A 27,290-nucleotide genomic window follows, 5' to 3' on the forward strand; every position below is an offset into this window, starting at 1 on the left:
AGTAGCTTATGGTTGTCTTTGAATGAGGTTCATGTAGTAGAAGAAATTTATTGGAGACAAAGGTCGAGGGTTAAATGGCTTAAAGAAGGGGATCATAATACGAAGTTTTTCTATGCGATAGTTAGTGCTCGACGTAGGCAAAATGATATTTCGTGTTTGTTGATCCAGGGTATTGATAGTGAGAATGCTAATGAATGGGAGGATGGCATTATTTCTTATTTTTATAAGACATTTTCTTCAGAGATCCCTTTTAAACCAAAGATGGACGGCATTTTTTTTGCGACTATTTCCCAAGACATAGTGGATAGATTGGAAGTGGATATCACTATGGAAGAATTACATAAGGTTGTTTTTAAACTTCCTGGGGATAAGGCCCCAGGACCATATGGTTTTCCTTTGTTTTTCTTTTAGTTCTTTTGGTCCCTGGTGAATAAGGACTTGTTAGAGATGGTTACGGAGTTCATAGTCACAAGGGAGCTCTTTAAGGGGGTTAACACAAATTTTATTGCATTGATTCCTAAGAGATTGGTGATCACCTCCCTTTCAGACATTAGACCTATTAATCTCCTTACTTGTTTCTATGAGATGATTGCTAAAATCCTGGCTGAGAGATTGAAAGCAGTCATGCCCCTTCTTGTCTCTGAAACTCAATCGGCTTTCATCCAATACGGTATGATGCAAGATAGTGGGGTCATAGCACATGAGTGTATTCTAGATCTCTGAGTAGAGAGCTGGGATTAGTTATTAAATTGGGCATGGAAAAAGCCTATGATAGAGTGGAATGGAGTTTTCTTTTGGAGATCTTAAAGCATATAGGTTTCGGTCTTAAGTGGAGAAGATGAATCTTTAGGTGCCTTTCCACTTTTCATTTTTCTGTACTTATAAATGGGAGTCCTAAAAGTTTCTTTAGGGCCTCCAGGGGTTTAAGGCAAGGGGATCCTCTTTCCCCCTTTCTTTTCACCTTATATGCGGAGTGTTTCAGCAAGATGATTGGAAATATTGTTCAAAATGTTATTTCTCAGGATTTCCGTTGGCTCAAGATGGCTTGCGGATTTCGCACCTTCAATATGCTGACGAAACCTTGTTTTTTTGTGATGCGAATGTTGCACAGGTGAATCACATTAAGCTGTTTCTGGTATGTTGTGAGGTGATGACGTAGTTGAAAGTTAATTTTGGCAAAACTGCTATGATAAGAGTTAGCTGTGATAATGATTTTATTGAGGGGTTTGCCACCAATTTTAGGTGTAGGGTTGAGGTATTTCTTTTAAAATATTTGGGGATGCCGTTTTCAAGTGGAAATATGCCAGTAGCTGCTTGGGATAACGTCATCCAAACGGTACAATTTAAGCTCGATCTTTGGAAGCCGAAATATTTGTCTCTTGGGGGTAGGGTTACGTTATTATTGTCATGTTTAGCTAACCTCCCGATTTATATGATTTTCCTGATGTGTATGCCAAGGAGTGTAGCAAGAAGAATATAATTCATGATCTGAAGGTTCTTGTGGGGTTCCTTTGGGGATGAGAAGAAATATCATCTCATTAGATGGGATAAATTATGCACTCCTAAGTGCGAAGGGGGTCTTGGGGTGAGATGCCTACCTTTAATGAATGATGCTCTAATGTGCAAATGGTGGTGGCGAAGTGTTGGTTCACAAAATCAGATGTGGTCTGGATTCTTCTAAGATGTGGATTAATAAAGGTAATGGGCGGGGTAGTACTTCATTTCTTTGGAGAGATATCTATGCTCTCAAGCAAGATGTGGATAGAAATGGGAGGTGGCTGCCTGGTTCATGAATGTCGATTTCCTTTTGGAATCATAAGTGGTTAGATTCTATTCGTCTTAAATATGTTCAACCATTGCTTTTTGAAAAGGTATGTTTGCCTCAAGCTTATGTTGCTGATTTGGTGGAAGTAAGGGGTGATAAGGTGGCTTGGAATATTACTCTACCTTATGATCGCATTTATAGCTATCTTTTACATTCCTTACTCACATTATTGAAGGATCTCAACAATGTGATTATCCGGCCAAATCTTCAAGATGAGTTAATCTGGGAATTAGATGAAGATGGTTTTTTTCCAATCAAATCTGTGTGTAACCTACTTTTCTGTGATAGAGTTCGTTGGAGATCTCCAGCGTTGCGGCAGATTTGGAAGTGGTCAGTTCCTCATAAAGTGCAAGTTTTCTTGTGGTTAGCTGCACAAAACAATATACTCACAATAGATAATTTGATCAAACGGGGAAAGATTATCACTAATATTTGTTTAATGTGCAAGGAGGATGGTGAAACGGGGCCTCATCTCTTTATACACTGTGAATTTGTTTCTAGAATTTGGTGGTGGAGTTTCCAGATGTTGGTATTACATTTGATTTTGCCGAAAAATGTTTTGAATCTTATCGTTCAATGGGATGTGTCTTTTCCTAAAGTGGGGGGTAAGTTGTGAAAGATTTTATGAGGGTGCGATAATTTGGGAAATTTGGCTTGAGAGGAATAGAAGAACTTTTGATGGGGAGGTTAGTTCTTTTTGTAAGATTATCAATAATATCAAACTCATTGTGTGGTTGTGGATCTCTATCACGAGAGAAGGGAGAGGCATAACCCAGACGGATGTTATGCTCAATTTGGCCAATCTATTTCAATTGGATGTGTGCCTAGAGTTCGTCCTTACGGTAGGTGGAAGCCGCCGGAACCGGGTAGTTGTAAGTTGAATTTTGATGGGAGTTCTTTGGGGAATTCGGGTCGGGCAGGTTTCGATGGAGTTATCCGCAACTCGCAAGGGTCTGTGCTACTTCTCTATACTGATCCTTGTGGTTCTACCACAGCGAATCATGCGAAACTAACAGGGGTCTTGGAACGTTTGAAACTGATTTTGACAAAATTTCCCTCTCTTCCTTTTGTGATCGAGGGGGATTCGCTTAATATAATCAAGTGGTGCAGCAAAGATCAACGTATCCCTTGGTAGTTGAAATTGTTGGGCCTTCAAATCTTTGACATTCTGCCGCGGTTAACTCTTTATTTCCAACATGTCTACAGAGAGGCAAATATGATGACGGACTGGTTAGCTAACAAAGAAGTTTCTCTCTCTGAGTTGGTTGTTGCTTATAATACTTCGGCTTTGTTGTAATCTTTGTTGATTATTAATAAAGTTATATCTTTTTGTCAAAAAAAAACAAAAGTTTTGTATCCATAAATGAGGTACTCTCTAGAAGAGCAAGCATTTATTTTATCTAGACAATGCCCTACTTAAAAATGCCAGTGCACCTTTTGCTATGTCAAGGGAGATGTGATGCCATGGTTTGTTTTAAATCTCTCTCATAATGTGTGGGAGGCCTCTCTCCACCTTTAAGACATACCTTTGGTCCTCTTGATTTATTTTTTAGTTTGCTATTTCACTTCAAGGGCCTCTAGTCATTAAAAATTCATCTATATATGTGTTGTATACTATAAGATTATTCATTTTTAGCACAAGGACGTCACAATTAGTTTAATCATTAGATTTGAATTTCAATAGAGATATTTTATTTTGGACTTTATACCCAATCAATGACACATCCCTAACTACGGGATTTGGCATCTCATCATCATCGTCAAAGCCTTTTCTTAACTAATGGGATCTCGTATCTAACAGTCAATAATAACTCTAACTTCCTTATATCAAATGTATGTATGCGTTGGGAAAAACTATGGCCTTAGGCTAATTGTAATAACCTTTCCCTTAAAATAACTAAATTATAGGATTTTTTCTATGTTTTGCACAAGCATCCTCTTGACCCTGGTAAACACGGCTATAAAAATAATTTAGAAAAACCTAAATAATATGTTTCAAATGAGAGAGAAAATTGAATTAACACTAGCACTTTTTTTTTTTTTGCATTGTTAGGTTTGGGTTAGACGTAAAATCGTTTTTCTTTAAACCGTTTATTTTAAGATCATCCTCAATTTTTTTAATAAAAAATCCCACTGGGATGGTCCCTCTTGAGCGATGTACAAGATGTATGGGCAAAAAATACCATATGGTTTTTTTTTTTTTTTGGCTATTTCTATGGCAAATAAAAAAAAATTTGGATACAGGGGCATCGGTATGTAGGGACTGATGCCTCAAGATAACGTTCACTCTCCATTCTCAATATCAACGTTTCTAAAAAAAGAAAGAAAAAGATGTGCATATCTTATCGTTTTTTCTTGGACATACGTCGTAAACAACCTAATTTCTAAAAATGTCACCCATGATGGTTTTGTACCAATACGGTGATCCTTTTGTTGTTGACAACATTTTTAATATGGATTCAAAGCATAGGAGGTCAGGGTAGTGGAGTACCACAATATGATATATCAAGGGTAAGGGACTCCTTCCTGGCTGATATATCCGAAAAGAGAAATAACAACAAACAATGGTCATGCAAATCATCATCATCTAATGAATTGGTTGGATGATGATAGACAAATAAGACATGACATATTCTCCATTTACCATGAGACCTACTCCCCTCCTTCACCATTCAACCTATTGATGGGATGGTGATAACTTCATGGTTGTGAGGCATTAAGGTTTTGGACTTGGAGCATAGTCAACAGCATATCATAGCCACCCAATTTCGCATATGATAGTTAGGGTGAGCTCCACTTCTTATACCAAAGGTAAATAGATGTATTACATAATTTCTGGTTATATCATACCAAGCATAGTTATTATTTATGCTTCTTATACCAAACATAAGTATTTCATTACACAATGCTTTTTAAACGTGTTAACAGTTAACAAATATGGTAAAAAGAAAGTTTGTAAAAGTTTTTCCTACATATATGAAAATATTTTTTCTTGAAAAATATTTACGTAGGAACCAAACGTCATCTTGTACAAACACTGTATAATTTATCCCATGTGTGAAACCAATGCCTCTTGCAAAGGTAACAGTGGAAGAACCTGTTGATTCAGTCGAATTAGGTGCAAAGGCATAAGCAAAGCTATTTAGGCATGAGTAACCCAGACTAAATAATTTGTTCAAAGTGTATGATAAATGAAGAAACAAACTTGAATTGTAACAGCCTTACGAGGTATAACAGTCGTGAAGTGTATTTATGAAGACACATGCATCAACAATAAAAAAGAAGAATGAGACATCCATCATTGCATAATGCATGCCTCTCTGTATGTATGAGAGAGGGAGAGAAATTATTTTTGGCTTGGGTGTTATTATTTTAGGGAATTGTAACAGCCTTACGAGGTATAACAGTCGTGAAGTGTATTTATGAAGACACATGCATCAACAATAAAAAAGAAGAATGAGACATCCATCATTGCATAATGCATGCCTCTCTGTATGTATGAGAGAGGGAGAGAGATTATTTTTGGCTTGGGTGTTATTATTTTAGGAAAATTACATATACCCCCAAGATGTAACTTCCTAGATAATTTCCCCCCAACTACTTTATAGATCACTCACTAAACCCCAGTAAAAAAAAGTAAGCTCAAATGAAAGCCAAATACCCTTTCTCTTTCGTATGGCCTAGGCCCCTCGTCCTCTTCGGTCCAGCAAATAATGCCGCAGTTCACCAGTTTTTTATTTCGGTTTGGCAGTTCTTAGTTGCCGTCCGTCAATGTTTCTTTTGGATTCACTCTCTGGTCCAGCAATTTGCTAATACGGTCCGGCAATTTGAAGTGCAATGCATTTGGTCCAGCAACTGAAATAGCGGTCTGGCAATTTGATGTGCAATACATTCAGTCCGGCGATTGAAATAGCGGTCCGGCATTGTTTGCGATTGGTTCCGCAATTCTTAATGTCAGACCAGAACCGCGTTCGACATGTTCGTATGCTGGTCCGATATGTTTTCTTATTGGGTCATTACCGGTTCGGCATTGGTTTTGTGACGGACTGGTGTCGTATGATTTGGTTTCTGGTCCAGCAAGAATATGTGCTGCACTGTCTTTGGTGATTCAAAAGGGCAATTTCGTCATTACATCTGTGACTTTTGACTTGAAAATCTTTACTATAAAAGCTAGTTTTGAGGTAAAAATTGTGATTCAAAAAGTAGGTGGCGGGAGAATGTATAGAGAATTGAGTTAAGGGGGTTTTCATTAATTTTTCCTCATTTTTATTGGCTTATGGTTACAACTTTTGTGATTAATGCCTGTGCATGTTGAGCCTGAATAGAGCGTGGTCCACTGCCAAACACACACACCAAAAAGGAGAACCTCAGGAATCAAGGTGACTAAAAGGAGCAATAATGTTACTTTTCTCTCTCAGTCTCTCTGGATGTTTGGTTTGAATGTTTATTGAGAGGAGTGAGTCCAATAATATGAAATATATAAAACCGCTTGTCTTTGAAAGGATAATAGCTTTTCAAAACTCTAAAGGCAGTCAATGACTATATGGCATCCCTACCTTTTGATTTTGTGTCTGATGGCAGTGAGTGCTGGTGACCTTTATGCACCAAAGGCCAATGGTCTTCTCAATATAACCATTGTGATGAAGAAAGGATATATGGGACATACCGCTTTTTTTGATCTTTTATATTTGGACTTCAAATATAGCTACTCTCATGATGGATGCCACAACATGATATCTTGAGTTTCATTGAAACCATTTTCTCATTCATCTACCTAAAAAATAAAATAACATTCCCATTTTTTCAAGAATTCCTATCTAATTGACTTTAAAATTTAAACAAGATTCAAACTTTCAAAAAAATATTTCAACCAGTTGTGTCCTCTTATGAAGTGGATGTGTCATCTAGTTTTATAGTGCATCCATGCTCTCTCATTTGAGGAGCTTGTACATGGCAAAAAAGAAAAAGGGGCCCTCGTTTTCATAGAACGACAATGACAAGAAAGGGTTCATTTTTTAAGCATTTAAAGTTGAAATAAGTGTATATAAGGTTGACGCTCTACATAATTAAATTAAGGTGCATCTCAAAAATTCCCTAAAAGATGTTGTTTCGATGTCAAAAAACCCCAAAATCGATCATCTCAACCTCAATATGTATAGATATGAAAAAACATATAGATTTTAAGCATGGGAAATAGTGCATCTTGTAATGCAGTATTTGGGCCATCAGTTTTCAATATTTTCAAGTATTTATAGATTTGCTCAATCTATATTATTTTTGAAGCTTTGAACTTTATAATTGGAGATGAAAATAATTTTTCAGGTCCTCAAAAAGATTTTTGCTATAGAAAAAGTCATCTTTTGACACTGCTTAAAGGTACACCTTACTTTGATTATTTAGGGCCTCAACCTTATGTAAACCGTACCCTTCAAAGTTAGCCCTCATCGTCCGGTTCTTTTTATTTTCTTTTTGCCAAGGTAGCTAGGGTTTATAAGGGAATTGGAGCCCTCATTATCGTGCACTATTTTATTTTTTTCCCGCCAAGTTAGCTGGGATTTGTATAGATATAGAGAAAAAAAAGAGATTTCAAGTCTTAAAAATAGTACATTTTGCAACTCATTTCCAGATAGTTTATTTTCAAAATTTTCATGCATTTATAAATCTGCTTGATTTGAATCATTTAGAAAACTTATAATTAGATATAAAAATAGATTCTCTCACAATCCTAATATTTTTTACTCTAAAATTACATCTCATGGCAAAATTTGGATGTACACCTTATTTACTTTGATTGTGTAAGGTTGCAACCTTGTACAAACCACACCTTCATTTACGAGAGCGAAAATAAAGCTAATTTCTTATACAAACTTTTTATTTTTCTTTTATAATTTTTTGTCCCCTGTCAGAGCAAATACACAATAGGCTCCCTGAGGGAGCATGTCACATATGAGCGAATTGCCTAATCAATATGGAAATGACAATATGTCCGTAATTTTTGCTCAAAACCCTCGCATCACTTCTCAGCCATATATATGTCTGGTTTTGAGTGCAGGGGTGTCAGCCTCTTCGTTAGGGTTTCAGTTCTCCTTTTTACTCAAAAAAAAATGGAGGGGGAAAGTTTTCAGGCTTTAATGGAAATAATGGCTTCTGATAGGGTAACTACCATTTCTTCTACTTCTATCTTGTACTGTTTTTGCTACTTCTGTTTTTGTTGCTTTAGTTGTTTCTGTTTAAATTGTGGTGTTGTTGAATTGAAGTAATAATGTGATGATATAGAAGTTGTATTGAGAGTTCTATTAGGGTTTTGGGTTAGTTGCACAAAAAGTTAGCAGTAAAGATTATACAATTTATATTGTTGAATTTTCCTTTTTCTTCAATTAATTTCATTCACTTGTATTGCGTTGTTTCTGTTATTTCATCTCTGTTACTTCTTTTTTTTTTGGTTTATTTTTTCTAATGCGTTTGTTCTCTTAACTTATGCTGCTTAGCTTGGTTTTATGAAGTAGGGACTGTTTGTGTTTAAAGATAGTGTATAATTGAGTCAAGTATCCATCAAATTTTAAGGAAAATTTGCTGCTGAATTGAAGCTCATCTTGACCATAAACCTTACGAAATTCAGGTTGCTCGTGATCGTATTCAACAATCCGTGTGAGTTGCACTTCTGAGAGAGAAACCATATTGAACATATTTGCTGCTCAATGAGTTATCATTTTTTTTATATATATATTATTAGCTCTCTCGTGAGCTTTCCAAACATCTTATTTTTTTGCTTTGACAACAACTGTATAAAATGATATGCTATGTTGTATAACGTTGTGTGGAAATGGGTGCTGCATCTTTGCTGCCATTCACTTCGAACATTTGCAAAATTAGAAAAGGTTATGGTTATAGCTGCCTCCATGGCCGTTTCTTTTTCCTTATTTTGTTCAGTTTTTTCCTTCTGTATTTTGTAAGTATGCAGTTATTTTCATGCCGTTAATCTATTTGGTACCTTGGAAGCTCAGAATTTTGCCATTATGCCGTGGGGTTGAAAGCATTGAAACACTGAATGGAGACGGTGGATTCAATTCTAGATCTCGTTGTGCAAAATCCTCCTAATGAGGAGTTCTCTTCGGCTGACATTACTTGGAGCAAGATCCAAAAGGATAAGGACCAAACTGATGATGTTGCCCTGATTCCATACAAACGGGTCGAAGAGTTTATAAAAGGAGAATGCTCGAAAGTTGAGTGCCCCACAAGATTTCACATTGAGAGAGGAAGGAAAAGACCAAAAGGAAGCTTGAAGAGTTACCAAAGCGATGAGTATCTTGAGTATAGACTGTGAGTTTGTAAAACCCAATCTTGTAAAACTTATACTCTGTTGAGTCTTCTTTGTTTGCTTCGTGAAAGAGAGAGAGTTTTATTTTTTTGATATGCATTATTGATTTCAACTTTGTAAATTGCATACGTATTCACTAGAGTGGCTGCTCTGTTGTTGATGATTCAAGGTATTGGTGTTCATTTGGTCCCGAGAATTATGGGGAGGGTGGTGGTATTTTGCCAAGCCGAAGGTATAGGCTTAATACGAGGAATAGGGCAGCTAGGCCGCAATCTATGCGTGGTTGTACCTGCAATTTTGTAGTGAAGCGCCTATATGCACGCCCATCAGTTGCTCTTATTATATACAACCAACGCAGTCATGTTAACAAGTCTGGCTTCATTTGCCATGGGCCTCTTGATGGGGATGCTATTGGGCCTCGAGCGAAGACAGTTCCTTACATTTGTAATGAGACTCAGCAACAAACTATGTCCATGATTTATTTGGGTATTCCGGAGGAGAACATATTGGAGAAACACATTGAAGGGGTGGCAAGATATTGTGGTAGTAATAAGGAAGTGAAGAGTTTTGCATCTCAGTATGTTCAAAAGCTAGAGATGATCATTAAACGAACCACACATGAACTGGATCGAGATGATCAATCTAGCATTCGCTTATGGGTTGACCGTAACAAGAAATCAGTTTTCTTTTATCAAGATTCTTCAGACACGGATTCCTTCGTATTGGGAATTCAAACTGAGTGGCAGCTTCAGCAAATGATTCGTTTTGGTCATCAGGGTCTTTTGGCAGCTGACTCGATATTTGGTATAAGTAAACTAAAGGTATGAATCTCATGATTTCCATGCTAGCAAGTGAAAAAAACTGGTGAGAATTTTATGCCATGTACTTGAGGTTTTCCAAATATACTGTTGGAAAGGATGGGTATTATATTGATTTATGTATGCACTTGCAGTATCCTCTTTATACACTCCTTGTGTTTGACTCAAACCAACATGGGCTCCCTGTGGCATGGGTAATAACCCGCAGTTTTTCAAAGCATGATGTTTACAAGTGGATGAGAGCTCTTTATGATAGAATTCATTCCATGGATTCTAGTTGGAAGATTTCTGGGTTTGTAATTGATGATGCAGCTGCTGAGATTGATCCCATTAGGTAAGAATTCTTTTTTTATTTATGAAACAAAATCCTATTTTGCGTTTACAATATGATCCATACTGACAGATAACCATTATCAATATTCTCAGGGATGTATTTTGCTGTCCCGTCCTGTTTTGTGCTTGGCGTGTTCGTCGGGCATGGCATAGAAATATCATCAAAAAGTGCTGTAATATCGAAGTTCAAAGAGAGATGTTTAAGCGTCTTGGTCAAATTATGTATAGTGTTTGGAGTGGTGCTGATTCTGTTGATGCCATGGAAGAGTTTGTTCAAGATTTTGTTGACCAAACTGCCTTCATGAAGTATTTCAAAGCTTGTTGGGTGCCCAAAATAGGTTAGAAAAGTTCACTTTCTTTCTTATTATCCTTTTGTGGATTGAATGTAGCGCTTACTAACATCTGGATGCACTTATTTATGCTAGAAATGTGGCTTGCTGCCATGAAAAGCCTTCCCTTAGCTAGCCAAGAAGCTTGTGGTGTCATCGAAGGATACCATATGAGGTTGAAGCTCAAGCTCTTTGATGACTCCCAACTTGGTGCTCTCCAACGTGTTGATTGGTTGGTACACATATTAACAACTGAATTACACTCCATCTATTGGCTCGATCGATATGCTGATGATAGTGGCCTTTTTCAGACTGTTAAAGAGGAGTACATGCTATCCACATCGTGGCATAGGGCACTGCTAATTCCTGATAATGCTGTCAATTTTGATGAGAAAGACCACCTTTTTGCAAAAGTTGTAAGCCAAAAAGATAGCACTCGGTCGCATGTAGTGTGGAACCCAGGATCTGAATTTGCTCTGTGTGACTGTGAATGGTCAATGAAGGGAAACCTTTGTAAGCATGTTATCAAGGTCAATATGGTTTGTCGCAATAGTAGCAAGAATGAGCTGCCTATGTCGTTTCAATCTTTTCGTCAAATTTTAAATACTTTATGGAAAAAACCCCAAGATGATTCATTTGAACTTGACCAGTCGATGGCATGGTGTACCCAACTTCATGAAAAAATTCAAGGCCTAGTTGAGTTAGACAGTTCCAATGGTATTGGAAGTTTAGTTGGTACTTTACCTGTGAAGTGGGTTTGCAAGAGAAGCAGAACAGTTGCTGCTAAACCACCTAATGGTCAGTCGTTACTTGCTCCTTGTTCAAAAAGGTTACCTGCTCCTTGTTCAAGAAGTGCTAAAAGAAGGAAACGTAAGAAGGTCTCTTGATGGATGTTTAAATGCAAATTAAACTATGTGCCTCAGTGATTCTTTCAATCAACATCCATTTGTTTTATATCACGCCTTATTTATTGGTAGGAATACTTATCATCTTGGACTTGGGTGTTTTGAAAAAGTTTAGAAGTAATAATTGCTTTTGCAACAGAGAGCAATATCAATCAGAGAGTTACTAATGATGAAAGTCCAAAAATTTGATGATTTGTTTTCTGTGGTTTTCCCGTGTTCAACATTTGTCTACCATTGTTTAGTGCAGCACTGTACTTGTCTAGTTAAGAACCTTGAAAGACATGGATGGTGCCTTTGAAGCTTGATTCCTTATCTGGTACTGGTAAGTTTTTGTTTCTCAAAGTTCACTACTTGTATCATTTTGTTGTTTTACTATGATTTACTGATTTGGTCATTTGGATGACTATGACAAATAGAAGTGCTCCATTATTTGATCCCAAGAAAAATTGATTTTACATTCTGAAAGTTGACTTGTCATCCTATTAGCTTCCTTATTAAAGAAAATTATTATGCCTATGTGGTTGCTAATAGTCTTCAGTTCTCTGTGCATTTTATCCAAGATAATCCTGATTGTAATCTTGATATGCTTAAAATATTGAAGAGCTTTTTGCTTAGTTGTGTGAAGAGCTTATCTTGGAATCATGTAGAAACAGAAAAAACTTTCAACATTTTAAGCACGTAAAATGTACTCTTTACATACTTAAATTCATGAAGAGCTTATCTTGGTGCTTTGCGAGATGCTTCCCAGGTGAGAATTTAAGATGATTTCTGTATTTACAGAACTTAAGGTCTTGAAAAGTTTTTGCGAAATATCTTATTATATAGACTCACTTCCATTGATTACATGAGCTCAAATGTAATCTTCCTGCATAAGAGTTCTCAAGTTATGAAGTATTCTAGCTTCAGCCTTGAAGCGTAATCTTGTACAAGCAGGTCTAAATGTAAAGCCTCAGCTAATAAAAATCCTGTTTAATCAATGTTTCAAATTAAAAAATAGGAAAATATTGTTTAGAGCAGGACAGAATGCAAAAATACAAATTCCAAGGGAAAAAATACAGAATGGAACAATACTAAGAAGAGGTACATTTCTGTAGGCTGTGTGGTTTGCACGGCCCACTGATTTACATGATTACTGGGTAGTACATTTGACTTGTTCTCATCATTAAATCATCTTTAGAGAGAAATACAAGCTTCCTTTTTTGGGGGTAGATGAAGTACAAGGTTCTTAGTTGCAATCTTTTTTGTAACTTTCATGTTCCAGGTTGTTCAAACCTAGTTTATATTCAGTTCTTTGATCTAAACAGTTATGGTAATGAATTCATCTATCTTGGATTACAAATTTATTGATAATCACTTGCACTTTGCAATACTGTGACCAATAAATGCATGAAGTTGCAAGGACGCAGAGAACAAACAAGAGACTGAAAATGGAAAATATTTAGCTAGTTTATTGTTTCAGAAACCAGATCCTAGATCATGAAGATCACCGTCAATGTTGGTTCCCCACCCCGGCCCCCCTTTTTTTTTCTTTTCCTTATGTTTTTCATGGAGTCATCAGGGAAGTGGCTAGCAATCTTTTGGTGTATCTCCTGTAAAGTATTTATTTGTAAACCCTGCCAAAAATAGGCGTTGCTCTTGCGAATTATGTTTTCCTGTTGTTTGAGTGATTGTTGCATAAATGGATTTACCTGTTTTTGCTGCATATCATCATCGAAGCCTTTTCCCAAACAATTTGGGGTCGGCTACATGAATCTTGGTCCGCCATTCTTTTTGCTCCATAAATGGGTTCCTTTTTAATATTCTAGAGTTTGTTTTACACTACAATTTTTGCCTCTGGAGTTCGCGATACTACCATTTCAGTTGGAGATGCCCATGCTTTCCTGAATGAACTCTACATCCAAGTTTGGTGAAGGGGAAAGTATAGCGTTGTACCCCATATATACTCAATAAGAGGTGGTGGAGATAAGTGCTTACCTATTATGTCCACTTTAGTTCATTGAAGCATAACAGCTCATCTCCACCGTCCATTGAGTGAGTGATCAGTGGGGATGGGGCCATTACATCTTCACTTCTAACTTGAGATGGAGAAATTTTTTTTGATGGGGAGGTTTGTATTCTATATCATTTGACTGTAACAATCCATTGATCTTTTAAATGACTTAGAGATTTTCAAAGTACGGTTACAGTTTCTATAACGTTGCAACCTTAAACAATCCAATTAAGGCCCACCTCTAAATTTTATCATAATTTTGTTGTAAAAAATTCTTAGAATTATCTTAAAATCTATTTTCATATCAAATTAGAAAATTTTAAATTCCAAAAATAGTTAAAATCAAGTAGATTTATACGCGTGTGAAAATCTTGAAATAAACGGTCTAGATGATGTGTTGCAAGGTGTATTATTTTTGGGATTCAAAAATTTTTTTTTTTTCATATTCATGCATCTTGATATCAAGATGATCAATTAGAGCGTTTTTCAATATTAAAAGAACATTTCCGATATATTTTTGAGGTGCATAAACTTTTCACTTCAAGTAATAATCAGTTGTAATCCTTTTGTCAAGTGTCAACAAGGATAAGAGTTTTAATTTAAAATAGGGGGGCGTCCGATGTGTCATTATTGTGTAGTGTTAAAAGTTAAAACCGTAACTATTCTATGTAAGAAAAAGTTTATATAAGGTGTCAATCTTATATTCTAAAGGTATGGTACATCTCATGAATCTTCCGGAAGAGCGTTTTGATATTGGAAAACTCCCTCATTGATCATCTCGATTTTGAGATGTATTGATATGAAACAAAGGAATTTTAAATTCTAAAAATTATACATATAGGTAATAAGTTATCTTGATCATCCATTTTTAAGATTTTAGAATGGTTATAGAAATGCTCCATGTGTATGATTCTTGAAACTTTAAATTTTATAATTAATGATGAAAATCGATCTTCAAACTGTCATCCACGTACCCCTAAACTAAAAGGGATGTTAAGAGAGAATATAATCTTGGGCCATTTTTACGTATAGAGTGGGACTAGGAAGGGCAAATAAACATGGAATTCTTCAAAGGGAACAAAACTGGCACTGGTTGCGTTTGGGGGATCAAAAGCACCTAATGAAGTTGGGAAAATTGTGTTCTCATAGATAATCAACTTGGAGGTCTACATAAAGAACTGAGATGGCTATTTTGTTTGCTAGCTTTAAAGTCCACGGTATTTGCGAGTTGAAAGTTGTAATTCCGTGAGGAAACTTGGGTCCCACGACTATTTTTCTCGCTCTCAAAGAGGAATCCGGGTTTAATGTGAGGCTTACAATATTGTAACTTGAAAGTTGACGTTGTTTTAAATTTTGTATAGTTTGGGTGGATCGGCACTCAACCGGACTAATAAGAAAAGGCAAAAAATAGTGAAAAAATAATACTAGAATACAAATTCGAAGCGAAAGGGCCCAGATCATCCGCCAGCAATCCTGATCTAGATTAGCCATTGTTGATTTGCATCCTGAAGTTTTCAATCACTTCAAAGAAAAATGTTCTCTAAAAAAAAAAACACTTTTTTTAGGGGGCGGGGGGTGCGGCAACCTAAGATTGCTAAATAGTCTCTCTTAGGATGCTGTTTCTTGAAAAAAAAAAGAAGTTTCTTATTTGCTGGGGAAGCGTAATGTTTTATGAAAGGTTTAAAGAATTTTTGAGTACCAAATGAGTCATAATATCATCTTCTGGAAGGTTTACATTTGTTGGGTAGTGGAACCTTCCTTTCTGGAAGGTTTAAAGAATATGAGTACTAAAGAAGTTGAATGCTATCTTCTATCTTCTGGAAAGTTTACATTTGTTGGAAAATATAATGTTTTTTTTGGGAAGATTTAAAGAATATCCGAGTACCAAATAAATGGAATGTTATTTACATGGGTTTTATAACCTATTGAAATGTTAAAGAAGTTTGGGGTACCTGTGGTTAATTACCGGTAGAAAAATTGAAGAAGTTCTAGGTACCTGAAAGTGTTTGATTACCGGCTGAAATATTGAAGGAGTTCTAGGCACCTGAAAGTTCCATGAACTCGGCTTTGACACACGCTCTCTCTCTCACTCACAGTTAAGTTTGAGGGATGCTCTCCACAATGTGAAAAGGACTCTTATATTGGTGGTCTCTCATGGTGAACAGTGACAAAAATGATTATCTCTCGATATATCTTATCCTTGAAGAAAGAATAGAGTTGGTACAGTGAGAGAAAACGTTAAAATAATGCTGGGGAGGATGCTCCTTTTGAACCCACCTTGGTTGGTAGTGGTGCCAGTGCCCCCTCCCTTGACAACTCATTTTCAATGATTCTACCCACCACCATCTAAACAAAAGCTTTTTTTATTCATTTTGTGTATAAAAAACTGACTCTTGGCAATTAAGGTGATATTGATGCTCATTTTAGCAAAGCCAATAGATTTTTATACTCGTGCAGGAGTACTCTGTCTTTTTACCCCCTCGGGCAAAACCCTACATAGAAGCAATTTTAGGATTCTAAATTTTGGAGATCTAACTTCTTCAAACCATAGGCTAACCTTAGTAAAAGAAAAAAATTCTGAATTTAATTGTCTTATGTACGATAATAATAATGTCTCAAGACTGAATGGAGATTGTTCGATTTTTTAATTTTTGATGCGCGAGACCTAAGTGCTAAAAAAACCAATTAAAAAAAATAAAATTTTCTTTTGAAAGTAATTGGTTCTTAGGTGGTTTTTTAAATTTTCAGATTGAAAAAATTCTTCTCGTATAAATCTTTTTACTAAGCGAGTAGACACGCAGTATGCTCCATAGTATGATTGCCCTTTAGCAAATTTTGAATCGGTGTAGTCACCAAGTTTTCCATCCAAGGATCGTTGGTGGTTGGTTGGTCAAAGAGAACTTGTAGATTGCACAAAAAAATAATGGAAATACCAAGAGGCCCCGCCCTCATTTTCATGCATAACCACTGGTTTCAGTCATGCAATTTGGATCGGGAATCAGTTACTTTAATTGAAATTCAATGGCGCCCCGTCCCGACTTCTGGTAGGAATTTTGCAATTCAACCCTTTATATGTGAAAATTTTGGAAAAACTTCTCTCATTTAGGGAAACCTTTTTTAATTTTATTAGTTACTTCTTAAATCAGCAAGGAGGAATGTGAAAGAGGGGTGATGCAATTTTTTCTTTTTTGTCGTTAGTCTTTTCTTTTTCAGAATCACGACCGGAATCGGTGGGCAGGCGATGCACCCAAGTGATCCGTGTTTTAAAACATTTTACATAGTTTAAGTTTTATGAAATTTGGGGACCAAATAATTTGTCTCGATTTCAAATGTTGGGCCATTTTGCGAAAGATAAATAATTACTCTGACAAACTCATATTTAAGTTTGAGAGTTTGATGTAAGCTAATCGATATGTGACCTGCACCAACCATAATGAAGGATAGATATGGATTAAAATTATCATTTTAAATAATGTGAACTCACCGATCTTGTAGTTGATTGGGCCGTCTCAAACTTTACCAAAATAAGCATTCCTTATGAAAAAAAATTGCAAATAGATAATCTCGACCTAGATAATCATGAATTCTAAAAAAAATAAAATTCATATAATAGAAATGGTTCATTTTGTAACTTGTTTTCTCGAATGTGCGAATTGATTTTCTCAACCTCTATAATCATGGATCAGAAAAATATGGATTTAATCCTCACAACTAACCCATCTTGCAACACATTCTCTATATTGTCCATTTTGAGTGTTTGGAACTAAATTTGCATCATTTTTTAAGCTTAAAATTTTATTAAGGCAAATATAAATTTGCAAACTATCGTAAGGGTTTTGGTACTAGAATTGCATTTTCAATGGGATTTTGAGCTACTGCTTAAAAAACAGAACCAAATTAAATTTGTAATTGATATTTAAATTGGACAATAAAGGTCAAGCTAACATAATCTTATTGATCCAATTCTACCGTTGTCCAAAATCTAAATTTAGCCTAAATTTTGCTAAACTAGGACCAATTTCAAATGAGCTTGGACTTATTCAGTTAATTTAGTTTTTTTTTTTTTTTTTTTGCCCTTTTGAGTAGTGAATGTAGTTCACAATTGAAAGAGGGGTGATAAACTCTAAATAGTTCCTCATAATATATAAATTTTTATCTTATAACCGATTCACGAAGCTGTTTTATCATATCACCGACTTCTTGAAAGAGTGAGCCAAGCGAAAGAAATCACCAATAGGAAATCCCAAATCATAAATAAATAAATAATTTCATTTCAAGAAAAAATTTATGAAAACTCAAAATTTTGAAAATAAACCCAACTTACCTGACCCTCGGGCATTTAACAAGAAGTATTTAAGCTATGGACCTTTTGTGAAAGAGGGGTATAATCGGGCGATCTAACCGCTAATCACCCGATTAGATCGGAATCGGCCACTCGTCGGTTCCGGTTATGAGCTATTTTGGTGATCGACTAGTATTTTAAAAAAAGGTGCGGTTTGTATAGAGCCCATGATCTAAACAATCAAATTAGAACCTACCTTCAAATAATATGGGGAAATGTGGTTTTAATATTAGAAATATTTGTAATAGCCTTAAAATATATTTTCATATTTATTTATAAAGTTTAAATCTTAAAAAATTGTATAGATCGACAGATATATGAAAACTTGAAAATCTTGAAAATTGACGGTCAAAAAACTTGTTACAAAATACACTATTTTCAAAACTTGAAATCTATTTTTTTTTCATGTCCATGTATCTTGATGTCGAGATGATCGATTTGAATATATTTGGGGATCAAAACAACCTCTTCTAGTGAAATTTTTGATATAAATTGTTTAGAGCCTAGGCTCTATATAAACTTTTCCCTTACAAAAACAATCATAAAAATGTATATAAATTCTCAAAAATAAAAAAATTGGTTTTATATATTTTTAAATATTCTTTACATTATGCTAAAGATTAAAAATTGTTGTGATAATTAATACTCACTTTTTTATTTTTCCATCTTTTTCATAAAATTTTAAAAATACCGCTAGACACAAATAGGTTGTTAAAATCTTTTATTTTTTTTATTAATTTTCAACTTCATTTGAATGTATTTTATTTTAATCATTTTTTATATGTTTTTTATATTTTAGTAGTTTTTTATTATACCTTTTTTACTTTTTCAACATTTTTTTTTCCATCCGAAACTTGCCCGACTAAAACGATTGAATCGGCCGATTTACAAGTTAGACCGGCTAAACCGCTTTTGAGCCTATGTCCTGCTAACCGTTCCAATTCAATTTTGCGAACACGGGTATGATCATTAAAAAAAAAAACACACTTCTATCGTTTGTCAATCCGATAAAAGATAAAGGGTAGTTTAGTCATTTATTCCCAAAGAATGATTGGGGCACGCAGCAATGTACACCCTTTTTCGTTTCTTCTCCGATTCCCTCTCCGTTCCCTGTTTTTCAAAAAACCCTAATTTTTTTCTTCCTCTTTCAATGCGCGTTCAAATCGTTGTTACCTTGGCCCTAATTTTGAATTCTTAGGGCTCTTTCACTAGGGTTCGGGATTCATATTCTTTCTCGTCTATTGAATCTCTGGTCAGAGTTTATATTTTCCTTCTATTTTCCCTAATGGAGAAGCAAGATTTCAATTTGAATTTGATTTGATAAGGCTTCTCTGCGGAGGTTTTTGGATCGTGTGAAATTTTAGGAGGAGAAGCCATGGCCTACGATTTGAAGCTCACTGGTCAGCTAGAACAGATCGATGGAGAGTTGCGAGATCATTTTCGCACTCTTGCGTAAGTCTAAAGTCTAATTTCTTCTTGTTCTTCATCTCTACGGTTGATTTTCTTTGTCAGTTTTTCTTTCTTATTTTTGTTTCTTGTAATCTGCTTGAATTAAAAAATGGATCTTTTTAGGGTTCTTCTGGCGATAAATGTATGTAATTTTGATTAGATTTGGGTTTATGAAAGTTGGATTGATGAATTCTTTTCAAGGAGGAAGTTTATTTCTGATCCAGAATCATATTTGTGCATTTGTGGCTCGTGTAAGTATTTAATTGATATATGGTCTTTATTGTAACTTGTGCAATTGGTTAATTCATATATGGTGCCCTTTTTACCTCTGGTTCTTCCTGTTTGATATTCTATCTGCTTCCTTTTGTTAATGGGTTTGATGATGTGAACAAAGCATTGAAAGCGTTAACACTGATCTATGCTTAGTATGCGATCCTAATTAGATTTGTTTTTGTTTCGAATTGTATGGATTTGGAGGGTGACACTGTATCCTTGGAACTTGCAGTTGACAATAAAAGGCTTATATTCGAGGGAGTCATTAATATTTATCATGGCGAAAATATTCTATTTATGCTGGCACTAATTTGTTAACAAATTGAGATGTTTATGAGGTTACCCGCCTTGAAATGGTGGACTTTTGACAATTTATATCATCATATTTATAGCATGCAAAGTAACATTGTAGGTTTGTTTGCTATTGCTCCGAATCATGAGGCTGGTTTAGGATTTTTATGAATTTTCTGGATTTCTTTGTAGCCTTGTGATTGCGCACAGAGATGCACATTCAGTGAGCTTTGAAATTTGAACTAAAAATGCCCAGTTTGACAAGTTTGAAATTGCTAATTAATTTCTGAATTAGGAGTGTATTTTCCCATTGTAATAGATATAGTCACTACGTCTGCACTCCCCATTTGGCAAATATGTAAAGATGTGGTTTCGAAATCGAATTTAGCATTGCCATGAATCATAAGGAGGGATCGATTGGGTGTTTCTTGGTGTTGATTCATTTGTAGTGACAAATTAATGTGCCTTTTACTATTTGCAAATTATGGTTTTTGGCTTGAAAGATTATTACTTTGTCAAGGCAGGTTGGCAATATGAATGCTTTGTTCATGTGCAGGAATGGCTTTCAGAAGTTGGATAAGATCAAGGACCCAAATCGACAGAGCAAGCAATTAGAAGAACTGACGGGAAAGATGAGAGAGTGTAAGCGGTATGGCAGCAAATAACTTATGGGTCTGCGCATTATTTATTAGGGAGAAAGGGAAAAAATAGAGGAAAACTTATGGTCTTCCACATTCATGACATTTGGTTTTTTATTTAAGATTTTATTATATCTATGAAGTTATGAGCTATCTCATGTAATTATCTCTGTACAACAAATGCAACTTTTTATACACCGAGGGTGAACACTTTTCATTTTTCCTTTAATGCTACAAGTTCACTGTGAAAATTATCTATGAAAGATTGATTTGATTCTGAAAGTAATTTTGTTACCGAATTACGTCACTGTTTCGTTATGCACAATTTGCTTGTACAGTACTTCTTGTACATTTTTTTTTGTTGAGCAGGGCTCTAAAATATTATAGCAAATAATGAACTGTTCCATGATTACTGGAAAAAAGAAAGAAAGTATGAAGTATATTACATGCGATTCTTGTGTTTTGCAGGCTGATCAAAGAATTTGACCGTGAAATTAAAGAGGAAGAAAGTGGAAATCCTCCAGATGTCAACAAGCAACTCAATGAAAAGAAACAGTCGCTGGTCAGCTCTCCTACTTCTGGTTTATATTTTCAATGCATTAATAATAAAAATTTGGTTATTTTCCTTTTTGTCATCCCATGTTTGACATATCATATTTTGCTGCTGCAGATCAAAGAGCTGAATTCATATGTGGCACTACGGAAAACGTATGTTTGATTGTCCTTACTTTTTAAATTCTAGCTATCTGGATTCTCTTTGGTTTATAGCAATTTAGTGGTTCAATCTTTTGCAAACAGTTTCAAATCTCTTTGATACCATAGTGTATGAACTGCAGCTTGTTTTCTTGCTGAGATATTTAATAGGGATTTGCTGCTCTAGTTTGACTTTGTTGCTTATTGGGCTTATCCAATCTGGGTGTATATTCTGGGAATAAGGAAACAGCCAGTAGTGTGCCACTTGGTTCACTAGGAGAGACCATGGATGTGATCTCTGGTATCTAGCAATCCTTTCGTCTGTTGAGTATCACAGTTCATATAACAATACATCGTTTTGTCTTCATGATGCTGTATCACCACCAGTATATTGCGGAATCCATAGAATATGAAAATAGGGGTAAAAAGACAAAAGAAACTAGAATATACACAAAGAAAAAGGGTAGGACATGCTTGAATTCAATGAAACTGGAACAGATTAATTGAATGTTTGAGGATGGTATGACAAGGTTAACCCGAACGTTTCAAGTATTTATAGGAGCATCAAATGGTTATTAAAGAGGACGTGTTTTGTTTTGTTTGCCATATTGGATAACATTTGTTTAAGATGAGCGGGATTATTGCTATTGGAAGGCTCTTCAGTCCCTGTTCTCATATTTTTTACTGGTTATTAGAATATTTAAATGTCCATTCGTCCTGATAAATTGCAAAATTTTACTTTTTATGACATTGTGTGTAGGGGGGTGTCTGTGTATGCTTTAACAATCTTTCCTTATCATTTGATGAAACTGTAGGTACACTAGTAGCCTTGGAAATAAAAGAGTTGAACTATTTGATATGGGAGCTGGTGGTAGTGAGCCTGCAGCAGAGAGTAATGTGCAGATGGCTTCAAGTAAGTTGCAGTCTCTTACTTGTTCTGTGGACACCATTGTTCACAAAATCACCCGATCTAATCGCTAACCACCCGGTTAGATCGGAACCGGGCACTGGCCGGTTCCGGTTTTGGGCGGTTAGGGTGATCAACCGATATTTAAAAAAAAAAAAAAAAAGAGTATATAAATTCTCAAAATTAAGGAATTTGATTTGTAATGCTTTTTTAAATATTCTTACATTATGGTAAGGATTAAAAATTGTTTTGGTCATTAATACTCACTTTTATATTTTCCCATCTTTTTTTGAAAATTTTAAAAATAGCCCTTGAAAAATATAAAATGGGTTAAAATCCATTTTTTTCATGAATTTTCAACTTCATTTGAATGCGTTTTGTTTTAATCATTCTTTCTATGCTTTTCATATTTTAGTAGATTTTTTTTTGTCTTTTTTTTACTTTTTTTCAACACTTTTTTGACTGCACAGGACTTGCCCGGTTTGAGTGGTTGAATCAGCCGGTTTACCGGTTAAGCCTGTTAGGCCGGTTAAACCGCTTCCAGGCCCATGTCCAGTTAACCGTTCCAGTTTGATTTTGCGAACACTGGTGGACACTAATGGAATATTTGCATAATTGCATCATTCTTATCTTTTTCATCTCTTTTTCATCTGGTTAATGAACATTGTCTTATCTTAAATTATTCTTGATCTTGTTAAGGAAAGATGCTTCATGATTCTGATGTTGAGTTTCTGCTTTCTTAGGCAACTCTTCATAAAATGATAGTGTGTTCATAAGCTTGTGTTCTGTACATTTTCCTTCATCTTTTTTTTTGGTCTTTCTGATCATTGACTTGTAAATTTATTATTGGAAATCATGAAACTGGCTGAAGAATCCCCAGAGCTTACAGCCTTATTACATTGTGTTTTCTGCAGCAATGTCGAATCAGGAACTTGTCAATGCTGGCACGAAAGCTATGGATGAGACTGATCAACGCATTGAAAACTCAAAAAAGGTAGTCTTAGATTCATCATCATCTGGGAGCGAATGAAAGAGATTTTTACTTTGTAGACAATCTCATTTTGGATTTGAAAAAACTCATTTGACTCTACTCAACTTGTCCATTGGGCGAGTTGTATAAATGAAAAACTTGGGATGCCTGACTCTCTCCTCATATGTAAATATATAAAGATAGTTGGATAGACATACCTGCACACATACATATTGTTCTCTTCTAGGTTGGTAGCACAGTGATGTACTTGACTGACATGCTGGGTCCAATCCTCATAACTGATACAGTTTTTCCATTTTTCATCCAAAATTTTGAAGTTCATGGCTAGTTTACTGCTTGACTCAATGTGCCAAATCACCTTTGGCAGTGACCATGTTATCAACCAAGTTCACGTTTTTAAGCATCATGCAGTAACATGGTATTTCTACTAATTATGAATGAATAAATATGTTACCTATTTTCTGACCTTTGTAATTGATATGTCTAGGTTGTTGAGCAAACTATTGAAGTGGGAGCTCAGACTGCAGCTACATTGAAGGGACAAGTGAGTAGGCGTTTCATTTGCAAGCCAGTGCCTGATAACTACTAGAACCAGTTGTTTCTCCTGGCTCTAAGTGTTTGGTTACTCTTTGCTTGGTTTTGACTTCAAAATGTGCAGACGGAACAAATGGGAAGAATCGTTAATGAACTGGACACAATCCAGTTCTCAATTAAGAAGGCCTCCCAGTTGGTGAAGGAGATTGGTAGGCAGGTTGTTTATTGAACCTGATAGCCTTCATTTTCAAAGTTCCTTTTCTGTTCTTGTTTTTTATTATTGAACTTCCCTTTCTGTTGTGCAGGTGGCCACTGATCGGTGCATCATGATGTTCCTATTTTTAATCGTCTGTGGTGTGATAGCAATTATTGTTGTGAAGGTCATCTCTCTCTCTCTCTCTCTCTCTCTCTCACACGCACACCCACACACACATAATATATGAACAAGTTGACTCAATAGCTGATCATGTCAACTTATATTTGTAGTTCCATATGTAGAACTTATAATGTGTTTCATAGTAAATGTTTGAGAACTCGGTTAAGTCAACTCGGACTTGACCAAGTTACTTGGCCCCGGCTGCTCTGCTTAGGTGAGTATGTTAGTAAATCAGTAATAAATGATGTATATATATGTTTCTATATAATTTTTATGTCTTTTATGATGATTTCTGAAATTTTCTTATTTGTGCTTTTCTATTTTTGGCTTTTTTTTAAAAAAAAAAATCTGAGTTTTTTCGAGCTTTAAATCAATTTTCCATTTTATGTCTTCTTTATACTTTTTTCCCCATCTTTTGTAAAGTTCTAATGTTGTTTATAACTTCTGTATGCTTTTTACTTATTCGTTTAGCAACTTTTTTGTATTTTATATTGGAATTTTTTATCCCTTTTTAGCTCTGCTGAGTCCACTCAGACTCACCGGAATTACACAGCTCAGGCAGGTGCTGAGTTCTAGCCTGGGACGAGTTTTTGACTACTGTGAACAATCGATAACTTATAATTTATTTAATTAGACCACATTTAGCCACTTACTTTTTATTTTTTCAACCACTGCTTGATTGTTAAACCCAAAACATGAGTAGCAATACTGACATTCCATTTATTTGGTCACCAACAATGTTGGGTGGACAATGAGCAAATTTTCTTTGCCTCCTCAATCCATGAATGTCGACCCCGTTTAGGAGGGAATTGCAGTTTCTGGCTCTCAACAAACTTTTCTACTATAATACCTCAGTGGACTTTTCCGCTGTCATCATTTTCTGTTTGTGACTCCTAGTTTATGATACTATTTGAAGTATCAATCTTTGTACACTATCTCTTTATTCAAATTTTCAGTTCCCTGTATATTTGTGAGGTGATGTTCCCAACTTTTTTTATTCTGGAAGTTATTTTTTCAGTGGTTGCCAATCTTCGATTCTTCTGGAGCAGCCTTTTGAAAGTAATATTACATGCACCACCAAGTCAGTAGACTTTGTTGGAGCTGTTTTTGACTTGGCTGAATGAAAATTTAGTTTTTCTGTTATCCTTTTGAGCAAGAATTGTGCTTGTATCTTCCTCTGTATAATAAAACATCATTTTTTCTTTTCTCCAGAATGATGAACTAAACTGAACTATTGGATGGAGAATTTTGGCGTCTTTCCATATAAGTTGTTTATACATTACATAAAATTCTACCTAAATATTAATAAAATTCCCTACTCAATACAGATGTTGCCTTTTTTTGGTTTTTATGTGATAAACAGAAGCAATGGTTGTTTTTTGTTAATGAGGTCTTTACACATTTATTTGAACTAATTATGCACTGTTCTATGTCAGATTGTGAACCCCCATAACAAGGACATAAGAGACATCCCTGGCTTGGCACCTCCAGCCCCAACATCAAGGAGATTGCTTTCCTTCCCAAATTCGCCAAGCTACATTTGAGATGCGCATTTTCTATGGAGATGTTTCATGTTGATTATTGGCCATATATTTCCACACGAGCTCTCAGAAAACATGACTACCAGACCAGATGATGCAGGTGACAAGAAAGCCTTTTCATGTGTCATCTCACTTGTTTATTCCATTTCCAGTTCAGATGAGTCCCTCGAGAGCTGAATATGTGTGTGAATAGCTGATATTCTTTTTGCGGTTTTATGATTCTTTAGCCATGTAAAAATTGCATTTCGAGGCCTGTGATTTCTTCATCTTCCATCCTCAGATCCCTGTTGAGAATGCATTGTCCTTTGTTTGAGTGCTTTTTGCTCTGTGTAAAGCTTTGAGATTCCTAGTGTATGACCCTGGACATCCATGGAGTATCATATAGGATGGTATGTAATATTATTGTTATTTTCGTTGATTCCTTGGACAAAAGATGTTGTTCATATTGAACCGTGGAACCTTGTGGTGTCATTGGTTTTTATTTTTTCATGGAAAAATATAACATGTGGTCCATATTATCGTAATAACGATGATTATGTGGTTTATCCGTCCAATTGATGTTTTGATTGGTTATGGTGGAGATGGAGAATCTACAATTCACCGGCATCACCCTCCAACCTGTTGATGGACGGTGAGAGGACCTCATTGTCACCGTTTTTTGAGATCATCTGGTTCTGGGAGCCTGGTGGATAATAGAACCATTCTTATGGAAAAATACAGTATGCTTCTTGTGAGGCATATTGCAGTGATGCCCACCTTTTGCATTCACCATGTATCTCTCTACTGAATGCACGGCAGATATTGGGGAGGGATGGGGAATAAAGTGAAGAAACGACAGTTGATGATGTTTCAAAATGGGGAGCATGCTACAGTGTGCTCCTATGTGGCATTCAACTGACTATTCATTGATAGCTGTTCTAATTTTTGCCTGTATTCCATTGATTTACACTTTCGCGATTAAGTTACATGGGAAATGCAGTTGAAATCAAATGTTGTGATGCCATTCAGATAAAGCGATTCTAGGGCCTTGCGATTTATGTTTTTTTTCTCTTCCATATTTTGAACTTGGGAGTGAAAATGATCGATTTGGACTAGCAATCATCCAAAATTTGAAAGGGTGTCGCATTTTTCTTTCCTAACATTTGAGATGGCATTCAAGATCGAGTATTTCTAAGATTTTTAAATCCTTTTTTCTCGTGATCAATCTTAGGACGCCAAAATGATGGATTTGTGGATTTTGGGTCCTCAATTATCCAATGAAAGGGGTACACGCTTTCTGGAAATAGTGCTAATCATTGTTTAAGCGATTTATTAGTTCATATTTCAGGTGATATACTATAGTTCAAGGCAAACAATTGCATAAGAACTTAGTACATGAAAATTAAAATGCAAATTAATCAAAGACATGCCTCTTGGCGAAAAGTAGTTTTACTACTATTGCTATAAATTGCTTTGCGTAAAGTACACTATGCTCCCAAGGCAGCATAGTTTACTTCTATTCCCTCGGTTGAAGTACCTACTAGGCAGGTTTTTTCCAATTTGAAATTTTGGGAGCACTTGAAATGATTATTTTTAAAAGAAAAAATTTGGAATTTCAGTTTTTCGACACTTAGATCTTAGCTTCTGAAAATTGGATGATTTCTATTCAATTTTTAGACTCTTTTCAAAAGTGTTTTGCAGGAGTAATAATGAAAGTTTTTTTTATTAAAAAAGTGTTTTGCAGGAGTAATAATGAAA

At 35.5% G+C, this 27,290-nt stretch overlaps 2 protein-coding genes across 4 annotated transcripts; both read left to right on the plus strand.

Moving 5' to 3' along the window:
- The first annotated feature begins 7,868 nt into the window (after positions 1-7,868).
- Positions 7,869-11,974, plus strand: LOC18430096 (SWIM zinc finger family protein). 3 transcript variants are annotated; one of them, XM_011623555.3, is made up of 7 exons: positions 7,869-7,980; positions 8,830-9,145; positions 9,313-9,964; positions 10,096-10,295; positions 10,388-10,632; positions 10,720-10,855; positions 10,935-11,974. In XM_011623555.3, coding segments are annotated over exons 2-7 (1,506 nt in total). In that variant the 5' UTR covers positions 7,869-7,980; positions 8,830-8,873; the 3' UTR covers positions 10,936-11,974. The 3 variants fall into 3 exon arrangements, with proteins under 3 accessions (XP_011621857.1, XP_006840321.1, XP_088715866.1); XM_006840258.4 differs by having other exon boundaries at positions 10,720-11,974; XM_088859740.1 differs by lacking the exons at positions 10,720-10,855; positions 10,935-11,974 and having other exon boundaries at positions 10,388-10,637.
- A 7,130-nt stretch (positions 11,975-19,104) lies between these two features.
- LOC18430095 (putative plant SNARE 13) lies at positions 19,105-25,985 on the plus strand. Its single transcript, XM_006840257.4, has 10 exons — positions 19,105-19,312; positions 20,430-20,522; positions 20,980-21,073; positions 21,182-21,219; positions 22,020-22,117; positions 23,026-23,105; positions 23,590-23,646; positions 23,761-23,853; positions 23,942-24,016; positions 25,449-25,985. The coding sequence occupies exons 1-10, from the start codon at positions 19,236-19,238 to the stop codon at positions 25,554-25,556; spliced, it is 813 nt and encodes a 270-aa protein (XP_006840320.1). The 5' UTR covers positions 19,105-19,235; the 3' UTR covers positions 25,557-25,985.
- The last annotated feature ends 1,305 nt before the right edge of the window (positions 25,986-27,290 follow it).

This window comes from Amborella trichopoda, chromosome 2, assembly GCF_054954075.1.
Source record: "Amborella trichopoda isolate Santa Cruz 75 chromosome 2, AtrichopodaSantaCruz75HAP2 v2.0, whole genome shotgun sequence".
NCBI classification, from domain to species: domain Eukaryota; kingdom Viridiplantae; phylum Streptophyta; class Magnoliopsida; order Amborellales; family Amborellaceae; genus Amborella; species Amborella trichopoda.

Excerpts from the sequence above, each read along its gene's own strand:
- LOC18430096 (XM_006840258.4), top strand. The coding sequence starts at position 8,874 with ATGGAGACGGTGGATTCAATTCTAGATCTCGTTGTGCAAAATCCTCCT. Across the intron at positions 9,965-10,095 it reads TTGGTATAAGTAAACTAAAG|TATCCTCTTTATACACTCCT; the intron begins GTATGAATCTCA and ends ATGCACTTGCAG. Across the intron at positions 10,633-10,719 it reads TTGTTGGGTGCCCAAAATAG|AAATGTGGCTTGCTGCCATG; the intron begins GTTAGAAAAGTT and ends TATTTATGCTAG.
- LOC18430095 (XM_006840257.4), top strand. The coding sequence starts at position 19,236 with ATGGCCTACGATTTGAAGCTCACTGGTCAGCTAGAACAGATCGATGGA. Across the intron at positions 22,118-23,025 it reads TAATGTGCAGATGGCTTCAA|CAATGTCGAATCAGGAACTT; the intron begins GTAAGTTGCAGT and ends TGTTTTCTGCAG. Across the intron at positions 24,017-25,448 it reads TAGCAATTATTGTTGTGAAG|ATTGTGAACCCCCATAACAA; the intron begins GTCATCTCTCTC and ends GTTCTATGTCAG.